Raw genomic sequence first — 25068 nt, 5'->3', positions numbered from 1 at the left:
ATTGCTGCTCAGTTAGAACTCTGCACCCAACCCCTTTCCAGCATAAGAGCAAGGCACTGCTGTGAACCAAAATAGACCATGCAGTGCCGTTTTCTGCCTCCATGTGCGGGAAACCCACATTTTAATGAGATGAGGCGTTGTGCAAACGTTTAACGCCTCTAAATGCTTCTGATTGTTTTCGGGGCATGTTTATGTTCATCGTGTCGTGGGGGGCCGAGGGGGGGCACCCTTTAGGAGATTAATGAGTGTCTGGCTTGTGTCTGGTGGGGGGAGTGTCGGAATCCGCGAGATTTCCAGCAGATATGTCATGCTATGGTGATCAGTGTGGCCTAGCGTGAACAATCATTTCCTGCCTGTATCACCAGCTGCAGGTGAAAGTGACAGGCGGTGACTGATGGGTGTCATGGCCACTTTTAGAAGGATGGCTTCAAGCAGCATTGGGAACCCGTCCAGCCAACCCCACTATCGAGCATTGATCAGTGGGAAATAAAGCGTTTCTCTATCACGCTGCTGTGCTGCCCTGTGTTTCCCTGCGCGAAGTGTGTGTGTATTGCTGGTTTGTTATGTGTGCCTTGCTGGTTGCTTCACTGTTCAATGTGTACTTTCACTGTGGTGTGATTGGCCCGCATTTTTCTTCGATTTGGCCATAGAGATGGAATCAAATGATTTAATTTTGTTAGTGACACCTCATATTGCTCGAATAAACCGCAGAGTCGACTTTGAAAACAAGTGCTTGTTTGTAATGTGTTCGCTTGTTTTATTCGTGCCACGTTCTCACTTTGTGTGTTTTTTAAAACAGCTGAGCATGCGTGCCTGTCGGATCCTTGCTCCAATAGCGGCAGTTGCTCTGAAACCTCGACGGGCTATGAATGCAAGTGCGCCCCTGGTTGGTCTGGCCCAACTTGCACTGTCAGTAAGTACATTTTTGTAAACGCACTGTTTAAAGTTCCCGTTAACTGGGGGAGCAAAACTATGTTTCGCTCTTGCATGCCTGTGAGGTAAACTATTTTTCCCGCCCCTCAAAATGTGTGTGCCTTTATTCCCCTCGTGACTACGGCCTTGCTGATTCCATACTTCTGCTGCATATTATTAACTATTCTGCATTTACATTTTTCTTTTGTTTTGTTTGCAGACGTTGACGACTGCTCTCCAAACCCCTGCGGCCATGGCGGGACCTGCCAAGATCTTGTTGATGGATTTAAATGCATATGCCCACATCAGTGGACTGGCAAAACATGTCAGATAGGTAAATGCACGTGTGTTTGCTTTGGCACATGACGCATGCACTGCTTTCCTCGCTGGTGAATAGTCGCCCTTGCCAGCTGGATGAGCTCTAGGGCATACTCATACCAGTGTCGCTCTGTTCAGTACATTTCCTGGTTGGCTCATCCCTGTGGGACTGCTGGGGACGCTTGCACTGACACTGCAGATTATAGAAAGTAACCGAACTCGGGGCAGAGATAACGCCCCATCAGTCTTGGCTTAAGCCTGCGTTCCCCTCGGCTGGGCCCTGTGGGAAAGTGACTGTATCTTTTCAGCCGTGTCAACTCCTCCAGACCAAGGAGCTCGCAGCTGGACTTGGGATGGCTGATCTCATGACGGATGGGCCCTTGCATTCTCCACTCCAGCTGACCGCCTTGAGAGCAGCGCCCTCGCCGAATGGCTCACTTATTCCCAGTTAGTGGTTAGGCATCTCTGCTGCACATGCGTGTGGTGCGCCGTCCTGCGCGCACACCAGCCATGCAGTAAGGAAAGTCAGGAGATTTCACACATTTGCATGAATGCCTATGTTTTTGTTTTTTCTTTTTTTTTAAACCCAAAACATTGCCTGTGTCCTAGAGGACCTAAAAAAGTAGTTTTTTTTTTTTTTTTACTTGTTTTGCCCTTTAGTCCTGAATATTGTTCTGTGCTTCTCTCCTTGTAGATGCAAATGAATGTGAAGGGAAACCTTGCGTGAATGCCAACTCCTGCAGGAACCTGATTGGCAGCTACTATTGTGACTGCATGGCAGGCTGGACCGGCCAGAACTGCGATACAGGTAAGCCTATTTTGCCCGTCTCATCGCTTGTAGGTTGTGTCCCAGGCCCTTGACCGGCTATTTTTGAGTTAAACGCAGTGTCCGGTGCAGAAGGGGAAATCTCAGCGGCTGGTGTTTTTAGAAAGGGAGTAGTCGGTCTGGAATGAAAATATACAATTTTATCAGACTCATTAGTCCGTAGCGTTGCCATATTCCGATAACATAACCGAAACAATGATGTGAAGTTGCGTGGAGCCTACTGGAAGAATGGCCTGGGGTTCCCACCCATTATAATAACCTTATCTGGAGGAAAGCATGCAGGAAATTTGACAAAAGCTTTATCTCGCGAGAACTGTACAGACGTTTGCATTGTTTGTCTGCATCTGGAATGTACGTTGACGTTCTCTGTAGCAGGTATGCTAACAAGTGCAATGTTTTTTGGCGCAGATATTAACGACTGCGAAGGTCAGTGCAAGAATGGAGGAACCTGCAGGGTAAGTTGTTCTGCCTTACTCTTATATTTTCCTCATCTCTTTGCATATTTTAATAGTTTAAGTATTCCATACAGTACAAGCTTTAATAGTTCACAACCAGTGTGACTGTTCTTCCCATCCTTTGGCATCAGTTTTAAGTCCTGCTCTCTGGACACTACTCTGTGCTCTATAGCTTGAGCTTATGCAGTGCCCCACCTATTTATTGAATACTGCTTCCCTGTCCCAGCACCCCATTCCCTCACTTAAATATAGTGAGTGGATTGTATGAGTCTTTGGGGTAAGGAGCTCCCCTCTTTAGCAATCTGGCCATAAGTGGGCAAGACCAAGACTTAGCTCAATCATCAAGCTTCACTTTGATAACTTTATTTCGGTCAATGACCATAAAAGTGCAATAAAATATGTACAGTCACAGAAATAAAAACATAAATACATTGAGATTAAAAAGTTATTAAACTTTGGTCATCAAGCATGCCTTGACTTTGGATGCATGATTTCTTGTATCCAGAAAATTAAAATGGTGTTGTGCCTATTGGCTACGAAAAACACTTGGCACGTGTTTCATTTTATCGCTCTGCGTCGAGCCAGGAAATGTTAAAAGAATTCAATCAACTGCAACACCAGAAGTGTTCGGGGCGATGAAGGTTGGACTAATGCTGTGTTTTTTTTTTCTGTTTTGTTACCCTTCCTTCCTTCAGGATCTTGTTAATGGTTATCGCTGTGACTGCCCAGACGGCTATGCAGGCGACGACTGTGAGAAAGACCTCAATGAATGTGCGAGCAGCCCCTGCTTGAATGGGGGTGACTGCAAGGATGAAATCAATGGATTCCAGTGCCTATGTCCTGCTGGTTTCTCGGGAAACCTCTGTCAGGTGAGCATTGGTGAAAGGCAAGCCCCACATAGCCAGGGCTTCTTCCCGCATTTTCTTTTATTTCCTCCCCCTAATGATTTGTGCACCGAATACCTCCCCAAAGTGAGGCCTACTATAAAGTCAAGTTTCTTATAGCTGACTAGCCCAAAAAAGTTTGCTATAAGGAATATTTTTTGTTGGTTCATGTTTGTAAGTTAGCTTCTGCTGTTGTCTGTTCTTATCTGTGCTGCGATTGTGGCAAGTGTAAGGCACATTATGTGCAGTTAATGGGGCTGCCAGATAAAAGGTCATATTCCAGTGTCTGCTGCCTGTAGCAGTAAACAGCACAATAATACACCCTTTGTTTAACTTTGCTGTACGTTTTTTCTCCTCTTTTGCATTTACAGCTGGACATAGATTATTGTGAGCCCAACCCTTGCCAGAACGGAGCCCAGTGCTTTAACCTTGCCACTGATTACTTCTGCACCTGCCATGAAGATTACGAGGGGAAGAATTGTTCACACTTGAAAGATCACTGCCGCACTACTCCTTGTGAAGGTACATGGCTTGGTTTATATGTAGTGGCGTGCGAAAATCCCTTCATCTGCTTTTGCTTAATTATGTGAAGTCCTGAACAAAATGGCTATATTATGTGAAATGTAAAACTGGCATTAAGCGTTATATTTTAGCAACCTGTCAGTTTGTTCATTATTTAAATTTCTGCAACATCCTCAAAGTTCTGGGGCCCTCTCAACTGGCCCCATGTCATAAGTGTCTCCAGTTCTGATTAGGCCAGCACCAATCTGACTTCTGAAACATGTAGCGTTGCCATTGTATTTACAGACGGGCCATTCTCTGCATGCAGAGAGTGCCGGTGTCTAAAAAGACCAGCTGAAGGAGCTCAGGGTAGCAGCCATGTGTATAAACAAGTTTGGCAAGAACAGTAGTTTGATAGAGGACAAAGCCTGCCTGTCAACAGCATTTTTGACGGCTAGTGCTCGCATTTTCCATGCTTATTTTGCCCATTCTGTCCATTTTTTTTTTTTTAATGTACAGTTTTTGTCTAAAGATGGTGGTAAGTACCTGGTCTGCAGAATTTTTTTTTTTATAATGTTGGTCCTGGCACTCTTCGCCCACACCCCAGTCTCCAGCTCTAGTTGTCTATTCATCCGCTGCCCTTGTGTCCGTTTATTCTATTAAGGAATTTGAAGGCCTCTTGCATGTCTCTCCTAACACACAAATCAACATGGTACCTCAAATATGAGAAACTATTGTTATTTGTAGGTCTGTTGTTTTGAGTAGAGAATAGCTTATTTTTTGTGATAAATGTACATTTTTTTATTCCCTATAATCTAGTATCACGGAGTCTCCGCCACACAGGGTTTAAACTCGCTCTGTACATTATAATGCATATTACATACCTCAACACCTGCACACAGTACATATACCCTTCTAGGAACGCGGGGTGCACATATTCCTGGTACACAACGGCGGGCTTCTTTCACTTCCATTTGCTTTATGCGCTATAAACTTAAACGGCTACACAATTGCTAAAAACTGTTGATTCTGATTTTCATCGAGTTGCATAGTTAGAAGATTCTACAGACTTGTTTCTTGTATCATCTGCAGTAATAGATAGCTGTACGGTTGCAATGGCTTCCAATAACACTCCGGAAGGCGTCCGTTACCTTTCTTCAAGCGTCTGTGGACCCAGTGGGAAGTGCAAGAGTCAGTCCGGAGGCAAATTCACATGTGAATGTAACCAGGGCTTCACCGGCAGCTACTGTCATGAAAGTAAGATATCTCCATGTTTGCTGCTTGTATGATCTGTGTGTAGTACTGTCTGTGCCTAGTTCCTGAGAGTGGATTTACAGAAATCAGCACTCCGCTCACAAGAGCTCATTGACCAGTTGTCTATAGCCTTAAAGCCCACCTTAGTGGGCTATGCCGGCTTTTAAAGGACCGAGCCGAAGGCCAGGGACTTTAACAAGAGACCGGGACTTTAATATCCTGTATAGCCCTGCTACGAAGGGCTACAAGGCTATTAGAACATTTTGCCACTAGAGGGCAGAATGTTCTAACAAATAAAACAAAGGCCTCTCAAGGGGATTTAAATCCCCATGAGCTCCGAGAGGCCTTTGTAAAACATTGGAATGTTGCTCTGCGGGCCTTTACCGGCCCGTAGAAGCATGGAGCTCTCCATTGTCTACAATGGAGCTCCCAACATTCCAATGTTCTAATATATTTTAAATTCCAAGAAAAGGAAGTCTGGGTTTGAGAGTGCGCCCCTTTGCAAATACTGCAGGCAGCAGTCTAACCATTTTCAACCAGGGCCTACTGGTTATTAGTATTTTCTGCCTCCAGTGGGTGAAGGGAATACTGTTGCTTTGTTAACGAAGGTGGCGTATTGGTATGTGGGCCACAGTCTAAGCATCCATGCATATCAATGTTTTGGTTTTGAAATTGGTGAGCATACTTCAGTTGATATCACTGTGTATGCACAAGGCTAGTTCCCTTACATGTAAAGCTTTTAATTTTAGTATGTTGTATCTGAAGTTTCCTAAAATTTTATGAGGGGAATACGTGTCCTTCTGTCTGTTACTCTTTCCAGGGTGGTGACTCATCCGATTAGCCATGTGACGACCCCTGTACCATTGCTTTAACTGAATCGTGTTCTCCCGCCTTTTGTTGCAGATATCAATGACTGCGAAAGCAACCCGTGTGTGAATGGCGGGACATGCATTGATGGTGTAAACTCCTACACGTGCATTTGCAGTGACGGATGGGAAGGAACGTTCTGTGAGACCAGTGAGTAACCCGCCAGGCATTCCGCTTCAGGGCTGAGGGTTGGGCTTGGATAGATTTCCATTAGACTGACAGGTTTGGTGACCACAGTGAAAGTTGTTTGCTCGACTTGCTACATTGAAGCAAGTTTCCCTGAATTCATCTCTTTAGATGCTTGTTTCGGTGCTTGTCGGCTTTGGGTGGGGGTGTTGGAAGAGGTACACCATGGAAACAAACCTTTTCAACGTAGATTTTTGAAAAATAATTTTACAAAATGATATGTCAATTCTGTGTGAAATAATTTTGTGGTATGTAGGCAAGCTATGTATTCTAATATGTTCCATGGGTAAGAGAAGGTAAAGAAAGTGATTATTTATGCAGAGGGAGTGCCATCGAAAAATATTCTATTCAAATTTTATTTCTCCTCTACAAAATGTTTTCTTTTCTTTTGTAGACATCAATGACTGTAGTCAAAATCCTTGCCACAATAGAGGAACGTGTCGAGACTTGGTCAACGATTTCTTCTGCGAATGCAAGAATGGGTGGAAAGGAAAAACCTGCCACTCCCGTAAGTATTTTTTCACATTGAAATAGGCAATCGGGTCCAGTGTTTGTAAACGCGACAAATGTTCAATTTTATAGGACATATCACCAAGGAATGTATTTCTTCCCCTGCAGGCGACAGCCAGTGCGATGAAGCCACCTGTAACAACGGAGGGACTTGTTATGATGAAGGGGATGTGTTCAAGTGCATGTGTTCGGGAGGATGGGAAGGAGCCACTTGCAATATTGGTACGTTGGGCATCTCTTGTCAGCGAGGTTAAAATTCATTGTTGGACACACACCTGTTATATAAAACTCCATAACACACGCCTGTTGGTTCTAAGAAATTAAAAAAGGCAGATTTTTCTATTACCTAACTTATAATTTACCGACCGTTGGAAAGATGGTAGTCGTAGTCTACCAGCTGAGTTTCACACTTGTGACCTCCCATCACAGCATTTCTCCATGGTGTGGACTAACATTAAGTTTCTCCGCTTTCTACAGCAAGAAACAGTAGCTGTTTGCCGAATCCCTGTCATAATGGCGGCACCTGTGTGGTCAGCGGCGACACTTTCACTTGCGTCTGTAAAGAAGGCTGGGAAGGACCAACTTGCACACAGAGTACGTATCACGCTGCTTGTTTCGCTTTACTGGCGCATTGTACATTGCCTGATGGGAATTTTACTGGCTTGTCCGCGATCCGCCTAAGAAGTAAAATTAAAACCAGAAGGCGGAACCGTTTGATGTAGCCTGCTGCTTTACCTGAATATTGGGTTTTAATAACTTTTTTTGCTACAGTTCTGATCTGGGCATGAGTAAGTTGCAGATGTGATAAGTGCAGACAGATGTTGCTTGCTGCTCCCTCTTTTTTTCTCAAATCAACCTCTGCTTCCACTCAGTTTGTTCCTTAAGCATCTTTTCAAGGCTCTCCTCCTGGGAGTGTATCTGTTGCTTTGAAGTTGATCCCTTTTGGTTGATTTTGAAAGCTATTCTTACCTTCCGCATGTGCTGGTGCTGCTGCATGTTACTGGTTACTGAAGATTAAGGGCCTGATTTAGCTTTTGGCGGATGGGTTACTCTGTCACAACGGTTATTGATATCCCGTCCGCTGAAATATAAATCCTATAGAACATTATGGGATTACATTTCAGAGGATGAGATATCCTTCACCATCTTGACGGAGTAACCTGTCCACTGAAATCTAAGTCGGGCCCAACGGAACTTAAATTAAGGACCACACTAGCCTTGCTTGACCTAGTGGCTGGAACTGGACTTATTGTGTAGGGAGATGTCGAACTAGGAAGTGGACAATAGAGATGTCGACACTATAATGTCAGCAGAAATCTATTTGGGGGCTTAGACCCTTGAGAGGCTAAGGATAACCTGGAGCTGGAGGGTACACTTCTCATTGCCATAGGTCCACTGCTGTATTTCAGCTGGAATTAAAGCTTGGAATAGGAAAAGGTCTGGGCTCTCTATGTAGGGCCAGGCAAGTGGTACACACTGTACAGCAACAGCACTGATGGCTTTGCCAGTCTGAGGTCTTCTGCTTAATTGGAAGTAGCGTAAGGCATTAACTATGGGTAATCGACATCCATTTTTCACCAGAGGTCAGTCCCAACAGGGACGTTTCTCGAAGTTGAGGAAAGGTAACTATTTATTAGTGTGCAACCTTGAAGGCGTAGCAATATTTAGGAAGTGAGTGTCTGCCAGCGAGCAGATGAGCATATTTAGTCAACTTTGTCATGGAAGCCCAGGTTGCAGTGTTTGACACCTAATGTGCCGATTAACAGCCATTTAAAAAAATTATGAAGCGAAACATATAATTGCCATGCATGACGTCATCGATGGATATTATCAAAAAACCCAGTGACATCACAGAAAGCGAACAACCCTGTTTATGTAAAAGAATCTTGTGCTGTGTAATTTTCTTATGGGGGCGGGGGGGGGGGTCTTTGCATAATCAGCGCCAGCTGTACAGGTGGTCTCTAAGGAAGGTTGCACCACTGCTCCCAGAGCTACTCTTGTTATGGAAGCACGAGGGATGCTTATATTGTACTGCTTCCCTTTCTCTTGTTTTCCTGGCCCCAATTTCTGTTTCCACTGCTTCTCTCCATCTGTTTACCTGCCTGCTCTGAGCATCATTGCGAAGTAGCAGGAACGGACGAGGGTCAGAAGATTCTCCGATGAGAATTTTCAACTCTCCCTGACTTGCGTAGATGTCAGGCGTCTGTCCGATTGTCAACTCTTTTTTATTTTGCCCCACTGTATTTGGGCGATTTTGTTTTGTAGAATTTATTTATACTTAAACATCATTCAAAATTCAATCATGTTCTCTGGTAAACAAGTATTTTTTTAAAATTCTGTGAACACTAAAATACTGGTTGAAAGTCAATCAAGGAATAAGTCTGCTGTGCTCTGTTTACCTTTACTGAATATGTAACATTCTTCCATGAGGTGGGGGAGGCTGTAATTAAAAAAAAAAACACACAAAAACCTCCGGAAGTAAAGAAAGTATCAAAGAACGAGTTGTGAAGCCAAAGAACGAGTCGGGTTTGGTGTGTTAGGCAGTGTGGGGGGACCACCAAACCAGAATTACCAGGCAGTCGTGTCTGAGCAGATCCGTTTATCTCCACCATTGACTCTTTCATAGATTTGCATGCCCAAAACTATTCAATGTCCCCAGACGGGGTATCTTTGATGGAAATGCACTAATTTAATATAGTACTGTGTCGAGCCCTGTACAAAGCATGCAACTCCTTGCTGCTGTCAGATTTTTAAATTGTTCTTCGCTTACTCTTTCAGATACCAATGACTGCAGTCCTCATCCTTGGTAAGTAGCGTTTCTACATTTCCTTGGGAAAATGCTGTCCTTGATGGACATTGTTTCCTGCTTATTCAGTTCTTGCTAAAAGTTTTAGTTGGTCAAATAGTAACCGCCTCTTTCTGTGTCTTGCTAATTTAGCTATAATAGTGGAACCTGCGTGGACGGCGACAACTGGTACAGATGCGAATGTGCTGCAGGCTTTGCTGGACCCGACTGCAGAATTAGTGAGTACTGCTGCAAGAATCTACCCTTCCTAAACCTTGTGGTTGGTCGGAACCGGATTTAATAGGTCAGACCCTATCCTTGAACACGGTCCGCCACATACACCTACTCTCCTTTCAGTTAGTTGGTTCGTAGATTGAAATCTGAAGCGTGCAACTACTGCCCGAGCTCCAATAGTGATAATTGTGTACAATTCAGAAATGTCGAATGTAACCCACGATTTTTCAAATCCGTATAAATTGTTTTACAACTAGAGAAATTAATTATTGCACAATATATACTCACACATTTAAATTACGGGTTATGCTGGTAGGAGGGTAAGACGCATTCTACATTTGATTAGTCGCGTTTTTCCTGTCTGTTTTGTTAATAAAGTTTGGGCTACGCATTTTGAATTTACCCCAAGGAGCATTTTGATGCATCTTGTGATATACCTTTTTTGGCGTGGAAATAGAAAGTGTTAGACTTTTACCCACATAGCATTTCTCTATATTGTAGTTCATGTGTATGTTGCGCCAGCCTCTAGTCCCCAGAGTACCGACCCGCATTGACATGCAGCTACACCACGCAATCACTTTTAGCCTGTTTAACTCCCATCTTGGTTTTTCTCACGTTTTAAAGTGCTTCCACACGTGTCCTCTGCATGATGACAACTGATATTTCTAGTTTTCAGTAAAAAAAAAAGAAAAGTTGTTCACGGGTCATTTTTTTAATGCTTGTGCAATTAAGCGCTTGGTTAACTACATAGATCCTAGAACATTCCAAGGAACTTTTCCACTGAATCAAATAGTCCTTCCAGGGATCGTTATGAGGAAGTTGTGGGTGACTCCTGTCATCACGAGCCTGTAGAAAGGACAACGTTCTTCATAACGTTAGTGGATCTGTAGCCACGACCCATCATAGATCAGACTAGATGCTGTCATTCTTACCTTTTTACAACACATTTCTTCCAGGATATTTAATCTGCCATTGGGAACCTCCTGCCTCTGCTTCTCCCATTGGCTGACCTTGGAAAAAGTGTCCCTCTTCTCTATGTACCGTGTCTTCCATTGTCCACCCTAAACCTGTGTACACTGCCCACTGCTTCCCAGCTAGATTTGCTCTCTGTAACTTCCACTACATACATTCATGTGTGGTTATTAGTCTGAGTTTTGGAAAATGTAAGGGAGCTTTTCAGCAGGTAAGCAATCCAAATGTTTTTAGATTTCATTGGCCTGTGCCACATCCTTTAAATTAAATGTATTTGTGAAGAACAACAGCCCCTTCAAACCAAAACCAGCTTATTATTACCCCTGGCTCCTTCCACACACCCCCAGACTGCTGGCCTCCTATCATTGTAACTGCCTCATTGGTCGAAGAGGATGGGTGAGATAATAGGATGCTTTTCTTTCTGCAGATATCAACGAGTGCCAGTCATCGCCCTGTGCTTATGGTGCTACATGCGTGGATGAAATCAACAGCTATCGCTGCCACTGCCCGCCAGGGCGCAGTGGACCGAGATGCCAAGAAGGTACGTCGATTACTTGTCTGCTGTAACATTTCTACATTCTGGTTAAACTTGATAGAAATGAGTAAGTAAATGGTTTGCCTTTTTCAGTGACTGGAAGACCTTGCATTACAAATGGACAAGTGATGCCAGACGGAGCCAAGTGGGATGACGAGTGTAACACCTGCCAGTGCTTGAATGGAAGAGTTACCTGCTCAAAGGTGAGTGCAGTTATCCCACTACTGGCTTAGTAGCAGGAGGCATTACTGCCTTGGGAAATGTTATCATAGTTGTAAAGTGCTGGGGCACTGAGTACCCAGGAGTGAGCATGCTAATGCTTTGCTGATATCCGATACTGAGAATGATAAGAGGTACCTGACTTCAGTGCCATCAAATGGTGTTCTGCGTTGACTTAGGGAATGTTACGGCTTTCATGTTGCTAGCATCTTGGTAGCATGGCTAGTACCACCAACACACAGCATGAACTTACTGTCAACACCAAACTCCGCTCCGGTTCATTTCACTGTTGCATCCTGGTGGTATCTACAGCGTCCTCTTCCAACGCTGATTCATTGATCAATCTTTCATCCAAAGAGATGAGAAAATTGATCTCTGTGCTCTTGAAATCTTTTTGCTTCTTCATGTGTTCTTGCTCCCACCATAGGCAACCCTGAAGTATAGTGCATGAATACTTCTTCACTAAGACCTTTTACCATTTTTATGGCCAGGCATTCTATATTTCCCCTCCAAAAAGCTAATGAAAGAAGCGGTTCACCTGATTCCCATGTTTCACTGCGAATAACTGTCTTGTTGTTTACTTGATCCCCCTGTTCCTCAAACAGCATGCATATCCAGTATGCATTTGTATCGCTTCTTATGAGAACTAAAAGTATTCTGCGCTCCATTTGAAGCTGCCGCCTTGCTGGTTCGAAGGAAGCTTTACTCTGTCTGAAGATGCTGCCATTGGCCAACCAGCGTCGAGTCTTTAACGAACAAACTCATAAAAACATTTTCAGTACTAAATATTGGTCTTCAAGGGAGAATGTTTCGTTCAAGATTTCACCCTTGCTTTTTCAGTGAGGTGACTTGCTGCTACCAGCAGACAAAGAGGATTCCTCCTTGTTTTAGATCTTACAGGTTTTCATTGTATGGGCCTTCTGGTGCAGATGTACTTTCTTGGTTGGCTGCTTATTGGAAAAAAATGCGGGGTGGAATTGGTTGCAGGTATTTTTAAGGTTATCCCGTCTCAGCATGTCTTTTCAGAACCATATTCCAGTCTCCATTCACATGCATAGCAGATCTTTTTGACGTAATACTGTAATCTGAAACAAACTTGTTTGCGTTAATGGCTCAGTTTTCTGCTTCCTAGCAGATCTAAATTAGCCAATGCATAAGAGCCGGATAGAAGTCAAATAGAGGAAACACTGTCCTCATTTGTGTTTTTTTTGGGGGGGGGGGGGGGGGGGGGGGGGAAGGGGGGTTGTATTCAGAAGCTAAGATCCGCAGTTGGTCATAGATTTATTTGGGGCAGTTTATTCCAGATAATGCTTGGTAAAACAGGTGTTTTGCGGCCAGTGTTAGGAAGAGGGTTTAGGTGGGAATTTGCTGTTTGAAGAATTGAATTGGACAGGGCATTGAAAGGGGGAGAGGCTGGCACATGAATATTTTAAGAGGATGTCTTGTTATTTGACTATTACTGGATTTTGGAGAAGCATTCCTTATGCACAACCCTGAAGCCCATGGCCCTGCTCTTGGTAACCTGCGAGTGCAGGATGCTTACTCACGCTCGCAATGTTGCTGCACATGCTGGATGTGTCTGAATTAATACATAGTGATATAGTTGCTCGGGCTGATGCTTACAGCAGGGAGCTTACCATATGTTTCGCTCAGTTGTTCCATGGATATTACCAGATCCACTAAAATGAGGCGATTCTGAGGTGCGGGTCAAGTTTGGTAGATCTTGTGGTTCAAGGTGGAACAAATGGTCTGATCCATGTAAAGTCACGGAAGTTTTCAGTAAGGCTGTCAGAGTGGATGGTGGCAAAGTGTGGAACTTTCGTAGAATTTCTTTGTGTAGAAAATCCGATGTAACAATGAATTCTCTACCCTCCTCAAATTTTTCCATTGGCTCTAATTGTCATCCCTCTGATGACTGCCATCCCGCTCTGCTGGACACCTCTTACAGTGATGTTCAACCTTCCTCGTGTAACAATGATGTTTTTGTTCCCAACATTGTTCCTCCTTCTCCCAATATTGTTGTTCATTCTGAACAGTCTTCTCCTCACAATTCTGTTCCTTCTAATGGTATGCAATCTTCTGATGTACCTCTAAGAAGAAGTGCTCGTATCAGGTCAACTCCTGTTAAATTACGTGATTTCGTGCATTAGTTTTTTCCTTTCCAATGATGTTTTCTCTTGTTTTTTTTTTTTCATTATGTTTTTTTTTTTGTTTTTTTTTAAGGGGGGGAGGTGTGTAGTATCCCTTTAACTGTGTGCTACTGCCTTACTATGTTGTTTCCACCATCGCTCTAGAATTGTTCTTGTTTGATATGTACATTCTACATTCTCTGTGTGGTGGTTGACCATTCCTCCTGAGCCCTGCCTACAAGTGGTTGTATAAGCTGTTTCCTTGGTACTGAATAAAGTACTCTTCTTCCAATACCTGTTTCAACAACTCCACATCTGTCGAGAAAGGATGAAAATTCACAACTAATGAATTGTGGGCCATTGTCAGAAACTAACTCAGCCGGAATCCCTTCCCTGCAGAAAACTTCATCGAGGAATTCAATAATTTGAGAGGAGCCAGTCCTGTCCACAACCTTGATCTCCGGCCACTTGGAAAAGTAATCAATTAAGACTAAAATAAACACAGCCTTATTGTCAGACAAGTCCAAAGGGCCGATAATATCAATTCCAAGTTTTTTCCAAGGACACATGGAATATTCAATAGGTGAAACATCAGATTTGGCAACAAGAGGTTTTGCCGACTTATCACTACTGGAACAAGGGGAACAGGAACTAACCCATTTGTCTACCATCCTGTCAATGCCGGGCCACCAATAAAATTCACGGACACGCCTCTTAGTATTAGACATCCCCATGTGACCTTCATGGGCCATAGAAATTATTTTTTCACGTAGACTAGAGGGAGGTACTATTTTGTCACACCTAGTTACAAAACCCTGGTCAAACATGAGTTCTTCCTTTATTTTGCTAAAGGAGAGGATATCGCCAGAAAGTTTCCTCTCTTCAGGCCACCCATGCTTCAGAAAATCTACTACATTGGATAAGGAAACATCCTTAGACATGGCATCTCGCCAGTTTGACTCAGAGATAATACTGGACGTGGTATTACATCTGGCATCGTTTACATCATCAACAGTTAAAACTACGTCCGCATCATGAAGGAAGTCCGTGGTAACTAAGGAAACACAAGGTAGTCTGGACATACAGTCGGCATGGACATTTAAACGACCAGGGACATATTCCACCACACATTGAAACTCCTGTAACTTAGCAGCCAGGCGTGCCAAGCGTGCAGTCAAAGTGCGACCACCACCAGCGGTCAACATACTTATCAAGGGTTTGTGGTCTGTACGCAAGCGGAATCTTGTTCCCCAAATAAATTGCCTGAAATGTTCAACAGCCCAGGTGCACGCCAACAATTCCTTCTCTATAGTGGAATAGTTGAATTCTGCCCCACGAAGGGTGCGGGAGGCATAGGAGACAACATATTCCTCACCCAGATACTTTTGCATCAAAACTGAACCAAGTCCCACGTTGCTTGCGTCCACACACACAATGCATTCTCTACCCAAGTCAAAAGGTCTCAAGAAGGGGGCATTGATAATCTCTTTTTTAAGTAACTCAAAAGCAGTTTGATGTTCATCCTTCCATACAAATTTTGCATCTTTTTTTAACAGCAGTCTTAAAACATGAACTTTGGAGGAATAATCTGAAACAAATTTGCTGTAAAACTCGGTAAGACCCAAAAAGGACACCAATTGTTCTTTATTGTTAGGGGAAGGTGCCTTGGTTATGCTTAAGATGTGATTAAGTTTAGGTTTGATACCTTGAGAGGAGATTTCGTGGCCCAAATACTCCACAGTGCTCTGTCTAAATTTGCACTTAGAAAGCTTCAATGTCAAGCCCTTAGCTTTGACAGACATCAGTACTTTGTCCAAATTCCTGTCATGGTCCTCATGGTCTTTACCATATATCAGGATGTCGTCTTGAAAGGCAATAGCATTATTACAACCCTCCAAGACTTCTTTCATGAGGCGTTGGAAAACCGACGCTGCGCTGGCTAAGCCAAATGGCATGCGACGGAACCGGAACATACCCTCCGGGGTTATGAACGTGGTAAGGAATTTGGAGTCTTCATGGAGGAGAACCTGATGATAGGCACTGGCTAAATCTAGGGTAGAGAAAACGCAAGCACCAGAAAGAGTGGAAATTAGCTCGTGGATGTTGGGTAAGGGATGTCTGTCCACCCAAATTTCAGAGTTCAGACTGCGGAGGTCTACACAGAGACGAAGTTCCCCATTACTTTTAATTGACAAAACTACTGGAGAAACCCAGGGGGAGGACTCGGTTGGTTCGATGATGCCACGAGTCACCAAATCTGAAAGGATCACTTTTAGTTTATCTCGATATGCCAATGGGACGTTCCTGACTCTATGTCGAACTGGTGTTGCATTTTCTTTCAAGATGATTTTGTGTTTAAAGTTCACAAATTCACCCAAAACATCAGAAAAAATCTCAGGGAATTTGTTCTTGACTGACACAGTAAATTCATCTTCAGCGGGAGATACAATATATACAGGTGGGGAAGCATTGGGATCTAGTTTGATTTTCAACTCATGTTGGTGTGGCCAACTTAACAGAGAGGCACCCTTGGATGATACGTAAACTTTTCCCTTGATGTTATTGCCTTTAAATCCTATATCCGCCCACATGTATCCTAACAAATCAATCCTACGACCAGTGTACCCACCAGGACAAATATCAGATGGTAATAAGCATGAGGAATTCCAATGCTTGTTAAAAATGTCACTACCAATTATGCTGTACCAAGCACATGAATCTATAAGCATAGTGATTTCTATGCCATTGATAAGAACCTTGTCCTTGGGAAACCCTGGGCAAGAAGAATCACCAACACATAGCAGAGTGTTGATTTCTTGGATTTCCTCAGAGACCTCATAGTCGAGATCAGTTAACAAATTCACTTTCTGTGGAGATCTACACATTTTACTGAAATGCCCCGTTTTTTTACATTTCACACAAATTTTATTCCACGCTGGACAACCCTTATAATTGCCAACGTGGTCATTCGCACCACACCTATAACAAATGATAGGATTTTTCTTACCAGGGGCTCTATTATCTCTAGGAAAATACCTAGTCTGAGGAGTGGGAAACTTTCTTTGGTTATGAAATTCTTTTACTAAGGCAACCTCTGGAATTACTACTTTGCTTTTAACATCATGACTTCTGATCTCAGATACAAACAGTTCCGACTGTTCAATCCCTTTAGCTATATTAATAACAGCATTAAGGGAGGACTCAGTGCCCATCCACAGCCGTTCTTGTATTTTTTTACTTTTGGTCTTCATCATCAACTGGTCTCTTAATACTTGCTCAAAGTTGATTGTCTCAAATGCACAGGAGGCAGCTAAAGTTCTTAACACAGCTACGTAATTCTCAATTGACTCATCGTCTTTCTGCGCACGGGAATAAAATTTAAACCTTTCCATAACTATATTTATTCTCCTGCCAAATCTGGTGGCTAACTGTTTTACCACAATCTCAAAAATATTAAAATCGCCTGCTCCATCAATGGGAGGTAGGTTTTCCAATTCCTTAAGACCTGCACCACCCAAACAATTCTTTAATAAAGCCAGTTTTCTTTTGGGAGAACATCCGTCCTCTTCCACTACATCCACATAGGCCAGAAATGTGGGATACCACAAGTCCCATTCAGCCTTAGGATCCCCAGCAGTAGGTAGGAAATGAGATGGAGCAGCAATATTGTTAGACATTTCAGTAAGAAAAGTAAGTTTGCACAAATAACACAGTGGAAAACTAGAGCAAAAATACGAAGTAGGCAGGCTGGTTGATTGAAAATAATAAATTAATAAAATAAACGTAGTCACCGTAGTCAATTTCGTTTCTTGGAAAATACGATGAAGTAGAAATTGTGTTCTTTAGTAGTCAGTCAATTCCATTGAGCGTAGCGTTAATTCAACACAGAGAAACAAAAAAAACGCCACCGTTTCGTGTTTCAAACAGTACTTCAAAATACGAGGTAAATCAAAATAACGTAAAAAAAAATAGTTGCGAAGATGGCCGCTACGCAGCGCTTAGCCTTTGACCTTTACGTGTGAGGAACGCAGGGTAATGCGTTCGATGCGTCATGAATGAATTGACGTAGAGTAGGCAGACGCGAAGCAGAAATGGAGGCTTTACAGCGAACCTGGAGCTCGTGGAGAGCTCGCGAAGCAGTGCGTGAAAGAATGTCAAGGCAGCTTCAAACATAAACAGGTTAGCGCTGTGATTTTTCTTACAATGAAAGTCTCAGTAAACTAACATCGTCGAAAACTGAAATTAGGCAGAGATAGTGAACGTAAGGTCGTTGCGCGCTGCAGTATAAAGATATGCGCATTAAGTAAAAAAAACGGTTTGGGAGCACACGTTGTGATGAACTGCCGCCGGTGCGATCAAAGCACTATGTCAATATTGCAGCCGCTGGTGCTATCATATTACACATAGGGAAAACAAGAAATGAAATACCTTTGTAAACGCGTGAACGCTGATCCTTGGTTTCTTAGACAGGAATAGTAAAAAAAAAAAAAATACTTCTTCTTTTGAAATAGTAGATGGGTCCTTCTTCATATGATAAATTCTTCTTCATATGGTCCCGCTCGTAGCCAGTTTATGAAGTAAACTGAAACAGGTATTGGAAGAAGAGTACTTTATTCAGTACCAAGGAAACAGCTTATACAACCACTTGTAGGCAGGGCTCAGGAGGAATGGTCAACCACCACACAGAGAATGTAGAATGTACATATCAAACAAGAACAATTCTAGAGCGATGGTGGAAACAACATAGTAAGGCAGTAGCACACAGTTAAAGGGATACTACATGAGCCTTGATCTTTGCACAGAATTAAATATTTGCCACAGATACCATCATCTCCTGCAGAATTTGTATATTTCAAAGAAAAAAATTCCTTTAGCGCAAAAGGGTCAAAATACACTCAAACCGCTGCACACTTGATGTTGCTCATTGGTAGGCCCTTTGCAAAGGTTAACCAGTCACCTTTTAGATATTATTTGCAGGTTAAATTGAGATTAATTTGGTGCTTAATGAAATAATGCTTCCACTAAAAGGTTCTGCGTTATGCCACATAATGCCTTTTCTTGTCGCATAACTTAGTCTACCCTACCACATAATTCCAGTAAGCCTCGTTACCAACAACATTATCAGGATGTAGAAAATTGTGCCACAGCCTCGAATCCCTTTACGGCACTTACAGATGTTTCCTTTTCCTTACAGGTGTGGTGCGGCCCGCTGCCTTGTCAAGTGAACGTCAAAGGCCACAACGAGTGCCCGGCTGGCCAGACCTGTGTGCCCATCAAGGACGACCATTGCTTCGTCCCGCCCTGCAATGGAGTCGGCGAATGCTGGCCGTCCAATCAACCCCCGGTGAAAACAAAGTGCAACTCCAACTCCCAGGACAGCAGCTGCGCCAACATCACTTTTGCCTTCAACAAAGACATGATGACGCCAGTGAGTGTTATGTTAAAAAAATGCCCTTTAAAATCTAGAATGGCGAGCACGGTTCTTTTCGAAGCTCTGTTTTCACAGTCTGAGCACAGGGATTTACGCAGGTCTCGAGAGAACAGAGGGGCTGACCCAGTTCAGGAAATGGCGTGATTATGAGATCAGCCTGCAAAGCTTCCAGCCTCCAGAGGCCGAGAGCGGCCCAGGACCGAGGCAGGGGAACTGCCGCCGACGGCTAGTCCCATTCGTGCAGGCCGATGGGTATTGTTGAAAGGGAGACAGGAATATAGAGTCCTGACTATCTCTGGGCTGCACCAGGAATCCCAGTTTAACCTGCTCCAAACTTTGAAAAGAACACTGTTGAAGTCTTACTATTTTTTTCTGAATGTTTGGCTATTCCGGGAAGCTATTTTCCGTTGAAAGCGTGCAGGCTAGTCAACCTATTAATTGAAAATGTTAACATTTTAGTAATGGGATTAGTCGAAGCTTCCTCACGCTGGTTGAGGTCTTGCCGCACAGTTGTGACCTCATAAAACGGAACCCTAGCATGGCAGCTTCCAAACCTCATCATTATGCGGTTTTCTGATTAGTGGAAACTGAAATGAGTACTGAACTTTTTTTTCCTATTATTATTTAGTTTTTTTTTGTTTTTTTACAAGCCCTCTCTTTTCAAGTCTTACATTTTTATTTGCTTTGCTTCGTTAAAATTTTCGGATTTTTTTCCTTTGCTAATGGAGATTTTCTGTCCTCTTCTAAAGGGGAGGTTTAATATCTTCAGTGAGTCTGTATTTTCCTTGTTGCAGTTCTGAACTGTTGGCATCTGACAAGGGTTTCTTTAGGCTTCCATACAGAGTGAAGTCCCACATTACGATGTTGGGCGGACTGCCAACGACAGGCTGTCAGTGGCGGTCTGCCCAACATCCAGTGGAGCGGTCCGACCGCTGGATTACAATACCGGCAGTCGGAGTGCAGTTGTCCGAGGGGTGAGACGTGAGACGGCCACCTCAGACAGGCTCAAGAAGCCCATCGCGGCGGCGGTTGGTCTGTAATTCCTATAATGAAGTCAGTCTGCGCAGGCACCGCCGTTGGGATTTACGATGTCCCTTTCCCTCAGCTTTTACAAGGTGGTCCCACTGCCATGTAAAGGCAGATGAAAAGGGACGTTAGGGACCCCAACCAAGGCCTCGTAGACCACTGCTCGTGGCCAGACGGGCACATGTGGTGCCCCCCAAACAGCCATGCACAGTGTGCCAGGATGTTTGAAAAGTTACTGTTTGTACAGTGGCTTGTGCTGCAGCCCTTTTTCTGAGCTGCAGCACAAAAAACACATTCCGACTACCCTGCTGGCGGTCCTATCCCAATCAGGCAGATGGGACCGCCAACTCATTGTTGGGCAGACCCCTGCCCGGGGTGATGGCAGTCAAACGCTCGTCCGACCGCCATCATAATGAGGGCCCAAGTTCGAAATTGGATTTTCCCCACTTCTCGGGTGCTGAAGGTACCCAACTTTTTCTGATGATGGAGGCTGTAAATCTTTACCACACATCTGGTTGTCACTACTCTCTAGTACTCTGTTCAGCTGCCCCCACTTTTACAGTGTGTTAAAGGCATTGGAGGTAGAGGCTATGTTGCCCCAGAAGTTTGTACCTTAGCATGATTTTATTTAAGGTTTCTGTATAGCGCATACTGAATCGAGACCCCTGCCATGAGAGAATCCGTAAGAATTATATTGTGTAGTGCTAGAATGTTGCCTGAATGTGGTGAATGCCCGGCCAGTGTAATTTGGCCGTATGTGCTTTGCTGTACATGGTATTTCGGTCACTGATTTCTGGAATGATGTTTCTTACAACCCTCTAAATCACGTTTTTGTGCTTGCAGGGTTTCACTACAGACCGTATTTGCAACGAACTGAGGAATCTTGGCATTTTTAAGAATGCATCGGCTGAATATTCCATCTATATTACCTGTGAACCGTCGCTTTTCGCAAGCAATGAAATTCACGTTGCCATTGTAAGTATTTTATTGAAGCATGTTTTGTTTTTGTGGTGGTCCAACACTCTTACAAGCTACTAGCAAGGTCTGCACTGCAAGTAATGGCACAAGTGTACTATAGGCAGACATTTGAGAGCTCAGTATGGAGGTAATTGACATATGTTCGTACCATAGTGACTTTGTACACCACAAATGAGGGTTTATGTGTATTTGTACAGTGCACATTTCCTGGTACAATTAGCACTTTGTCAGGTGTGGACCATGCTAGGTCTCTCAATTTAACGTTTATATAGTTATTTGCGTCTTTCCGTAATCAAAGCTAATGTTCTAGGCACTGGGTAGTAATAATACATTAAGTTAAAGAACCTACTACAATAAAGGGCCTACAAAATTATGGGCGGTTGCTGGTATGTTAGTCTGGTTTTCTGCTTATCGACTGTGGTTACTATTTCTAGATTGTTGGTTGTGCTACAGCTTTACTTCTCCATAATGTTTTACCCGATTGTTTTAAACTTTCGAAGTATTATTACACTGGCATATTTTTTCAACCCTGGATTTGTATTAAGTTATTTAAACCGGCATGTTTTTTCCCCGCCAGTCTGCCGAGGACAGTGGCGAAGAAGGAAATACCATCAAAGACATCACGGACCGAATCATTGATCTTGTTAGCAGGCGAGATGGAAACAACACCTTTATTGCAGCTGTGGCGGAAGTCACTGTACAAAGGCGGCACACCAAAAGCAAGACCGGTGAGCCTCAATATTTCCTAGTCCTCAAATCGTTAAGTGACCACTGGTGTGGCAGTAATAATGGCCCCAAAGAAATATTAACATGGTGGCGTGGTACTTGTTCACCTGCTGGAACATGAACTGGCTCCCTTGTAACGAAGAGTAGAGATGCTCTTGGGTACCTCATGATTGGATGGCACAGTTGTTTCTAGTAGGTGGCGAACTAACTAATTCTGTACCATTTGTTGATGAAAAGCTATGCAGTTTCCTGCAGTGAGTTATATGTAGGAGTCCACATATCCTTGCCAAACAGTTAACCTGTACAGTTTTGACATGGGTATTTTAAGTAAACATATCTATTGAGTATTGTCTTATGTTGTATACTGAATAAGTTGTTTTTATAAATAACTTGATATTAATCAGTAGCTAGAGGCATTAGGAGATAACATAGCGGAAGAACTATTGTGTTACCCTCCCACACTGTTCTGTTCCTTTCTAAAGAGAAGGTGGAGTTCGTTCAATGTAATGTACTTGTAAAATGTCTGCTTGACTACAGGTACTTGCACAGACCAGGTTTCTGAAAGAAACAGGACTTTTTTTTTCCTGTGGACTAGAAAATCAGTTTTTCCGCTGTTCGATCAGCCAAGCTCAACCTCTATGTAGCAGGGCATTGCATCGCTGTTGGGTAGTTTCTATGCCCTTGGTGTGCAATTATTGTACCAAGAATGCAGTTGGTGCAGAAAACTCTTATTTTTGTCACTCTAGGCATTGTGTTAAAGTAATTCTATTAATTGTCCATTTTGAAAACAAAAGGCATGAGCAAAATGGATGTGAGCCTATATTGGCAGCATAGCTCCATAAAAATGGGTAGACATCCAGACATTACCCAATATTTCACCACTTGGATGGTGTCATCATACCTCAAGAAGAGATTGCAATCCTATGCATGTTTTGTGATGCATTGATACCTAGTCTTTAATATTCCGCGATGAAGATCCATTTTTCCCCAGAGATTTGTACTAAAAATCATAATTTGCGAATCCTTATTTTTATTTATTGTGTTGAGAATTTCACTAATTTCATGCTACTTTTGATGCCTTGCAGATTTCTTGGTGCCTTTGCTGAGCTCCATCTTGACCGTTGCTTGGATCTGTTGCTTAGTAACTGCGTTTTACTGGTGCATGCGAAAACGCAGAAAGCAGAGCAGCCACCCTCACACCGCTGCAGAAGACAACACCACAAATAATGTGCGGGAACAACTGAATCAAATAAAGAACCCAATAGAGAAACATGGAGCAAACAGTGTGCCCATAAAAGACTACGAAAATAAAAACTCCAAAATTGCCAAAATAAGGACACACAATTCCGAAGTGGAGGAAGACGACATGGATAAGCACCAGCAGAAGACACGATATGTCAAGCAACCAGCGTACACACTAGTAGACAGAGAGGAGAAGCCTCCCAATGGCTCTCCCTCAAAACACCCAAACTGGACAAGTAAACAGGACAACAGAGACTTAGAATCTGCACAGAGCTTAAGTCGGATGGAGTATATTGTATAGCAGACAACTATGCCTTCATTGTCAAGGCTTGGAGCTCCTAGTTCTTAACTGTTGTGTAATATTCTGAGTCTAAGGCTATTGTGTACTTAGAATCCTCTGTTAATTTAAGTTTTGACAAGCTGGCTTACACTGGCAAAGATAGTTGCTGTGGTTGGCTGAAATACCAAGTGCTGCATCTCACATCTATGCAAAACTAGTCAAAACTGTCCTAATGTACAGTCGGCGACAGCTGATACACCATGGATCTGTCTCGAGGGTTGGCGCCATCCTTCTTTGCTCCTCCACATGCTTCAGCATTCTGCCTGGACTTCTGAGTTCTATATATAGCCTTAGAAAATGCATTTTATTTATATTTATTGAATGTCTTTTGTTCTCTTTTTTTGTATATTGGTTTTATGTTGAGTACAACTAGTTCTGTATTTGAAAGTGCCTTTGCAGCTTAGAACCACAGCAACTATCAAAATTATGTTTATTATTTATTTTTTTATTGTATTTGTGTTCGGGTCGGGAAGGGGTGGGGACTCTGTCGGCAGTTGCTGGTAAAATGAAGAATTTAAAGAGATGTGTCAAACTAGGGTTGTATAGATATGTAAATATTTTTTTTTATTAATCACTGTGTATATTTGATTTATTAACTTAATAATCAAGAGCCTTAAATATCATTCCTTTTTATTTATACGTACGTGTTTAGAGTTGAAGGTTTTTGATAGCTTTGTAAAGCTCATGGCTCCTTTATTTTTGAATTTTTCTTGTTACATGTTGCCTATATGCCAAAACTGAGGTGTTCTAAAAAAAATAGTTTATTTTTTAACAATAGTCGGGATTTAATGCCCCGATGCAGTTTTTGTACAATGTCAAATGTTTGAACCACCTTCTCTAGTATCACTTGATTATTTGTAAGTATTGACTGAGGCAGTTTAGAAATTTAGACTAGATTTTTATTTTTTTTGCTGCTTTAGACTTAATGATAAAGGAGCGACTGGCAGATCTGCTGCAGAGCAGCTTAAGGGAACAAACCGAATTTGAACTATATAGAAGATGTGAGTGGTTGCATGTAACAAAATCAAACTAGCGCATGAAGTTGGAAGCCAGCAATCTTGTTTTGTAAATTCTGATTTATTTTATTTTTCACCATGGAAATGTAATACCGAACCACTTGTAGATTTGATTTTTGTATTGTAACCTACTGCATTTAGGAAGTATTCTTATAAGCTAGTTGTTGAATACTTCAACAGTAGTATGTCCAGTGAGATCACGGTGTAGATTTGCTATAGACTCCACTGCCTGCCTTAACAAGTGATGAAATCAAAGTGCTATTACCATGTCCAAGGTAAACCGGATAGGCTGATAAACATAGTAATCTCTTTGGTAAGCCATTGAGATCCTGAAGATATCTTGTATTGTGATATTAGTGTTATATATGAACCTATGAACCTGAAAATGCATCTTTGATGTGTTACTGGCAATAAATTTTGAAAAGTAATATTTATTAAATTTTTTGTATGAAAACCTGAAAGAAAATTGTCTGTGTGGGATTTATTTGTAGCGGCTTGTTGTCTAATCAAGTTTCTTTACAGCAGATTGTGCAGAATCTCTAAAGATGTTCTTGCTGGAAGAGAGCTGTCCTTTCAAGGTAACCTTTAATTTACACTTATAGGAAAATAAAATGTGTACAGAATAAGCATTGCTTTGGTAATAAGGTAAGGAGCTAAAATCAAGCGATATCAAGGACTGGTTTAATGAAATAAAAATAAGAGCAACGGAAATAGCGCAATAT

At 42.6% G+C, this 25068-nt stretch overlaps 1 protein-coding gene across 1 annotated transcript in view; it reads left to right on the top strand.

Annotated features, from left to right (window-relative positions):
- JAG1 (jagged canonical Notch ligand 1) overlaps positions 1-24812 on the top strand; it is a 55246-nt gene extending 30434 nt beyond the window's left edge. The window contains exons 8-26 of the mRNA XM_086927718.1: positions 800-913; positions 1133-1246; positions 1925-2038; positions 2465-2511; positions 3207-3380; positions 3767-3917; positions 4989-5153; positions 6054-6167; positions 6598-6711; positions 6822-6935; positions 7191-7307; positions 9492-9519; positions 9652-9737; positions 11132-11245; positions 11333-11442; positions 18782-19015; positions 20888-21019; positions 21600-21750; positions 22834-24812. Of these exons, the coding sequence (XP_086783844.1) occupies positions 800-913; positions 1133-1246; positions 1925-2038; positions 2465-2511; positions 3207-3380; positions 3767-3917; positions 4989-5153; positions 6054-6167; positions 6598-6711; positions 6822-6935; positions 7191-7307; positions 9492-9519; positions 9652-9737; positions 11132-11245; positions 11333-11442; positions 18782-19015; positions 20888-21019; positions 21600-21750; positions 22834-23291 (2651 nt within the window). The 3' untranslated portion in view covers positions 23292-24812. The remainder of the gene's footprint in view (positions 1-799; positions 914-1132; positions 1247-1924; positions 2039-2464; positions 2512-3206; positions 3381-3766; positions 3918-4988; positions 5154-6053; positions 6168-6597; positions 6712-6821; positions 6936-7190; positions 7308-9491; positions 9520-9651; positions 9738-11131; positions 11246-11332; positions 11443-18781; positions 19016-20887; positions 21020-21599; positions 21751-22833) is intronic.
- Positions 24813-25068: the final 256 nt, after the last annotated feature.

This window comes from Lissotriton vulgaris, chromosome 6 (assembly GCF_964263255.1).
Source record: "Lissotriton vulgaris chromosome 6, aLisVul1.2, whole genome shotgun sequence".
Classification (NCBI taxonomy): Eukaryota; Metazoa; Chordata; class Amphibia; order Caudata; family Salamandridae; genus Lissotriton; species Lissotriton vulgaris.
This window is presented reverse-complemented; position numbering and strand designations above follow the sequence as displayed.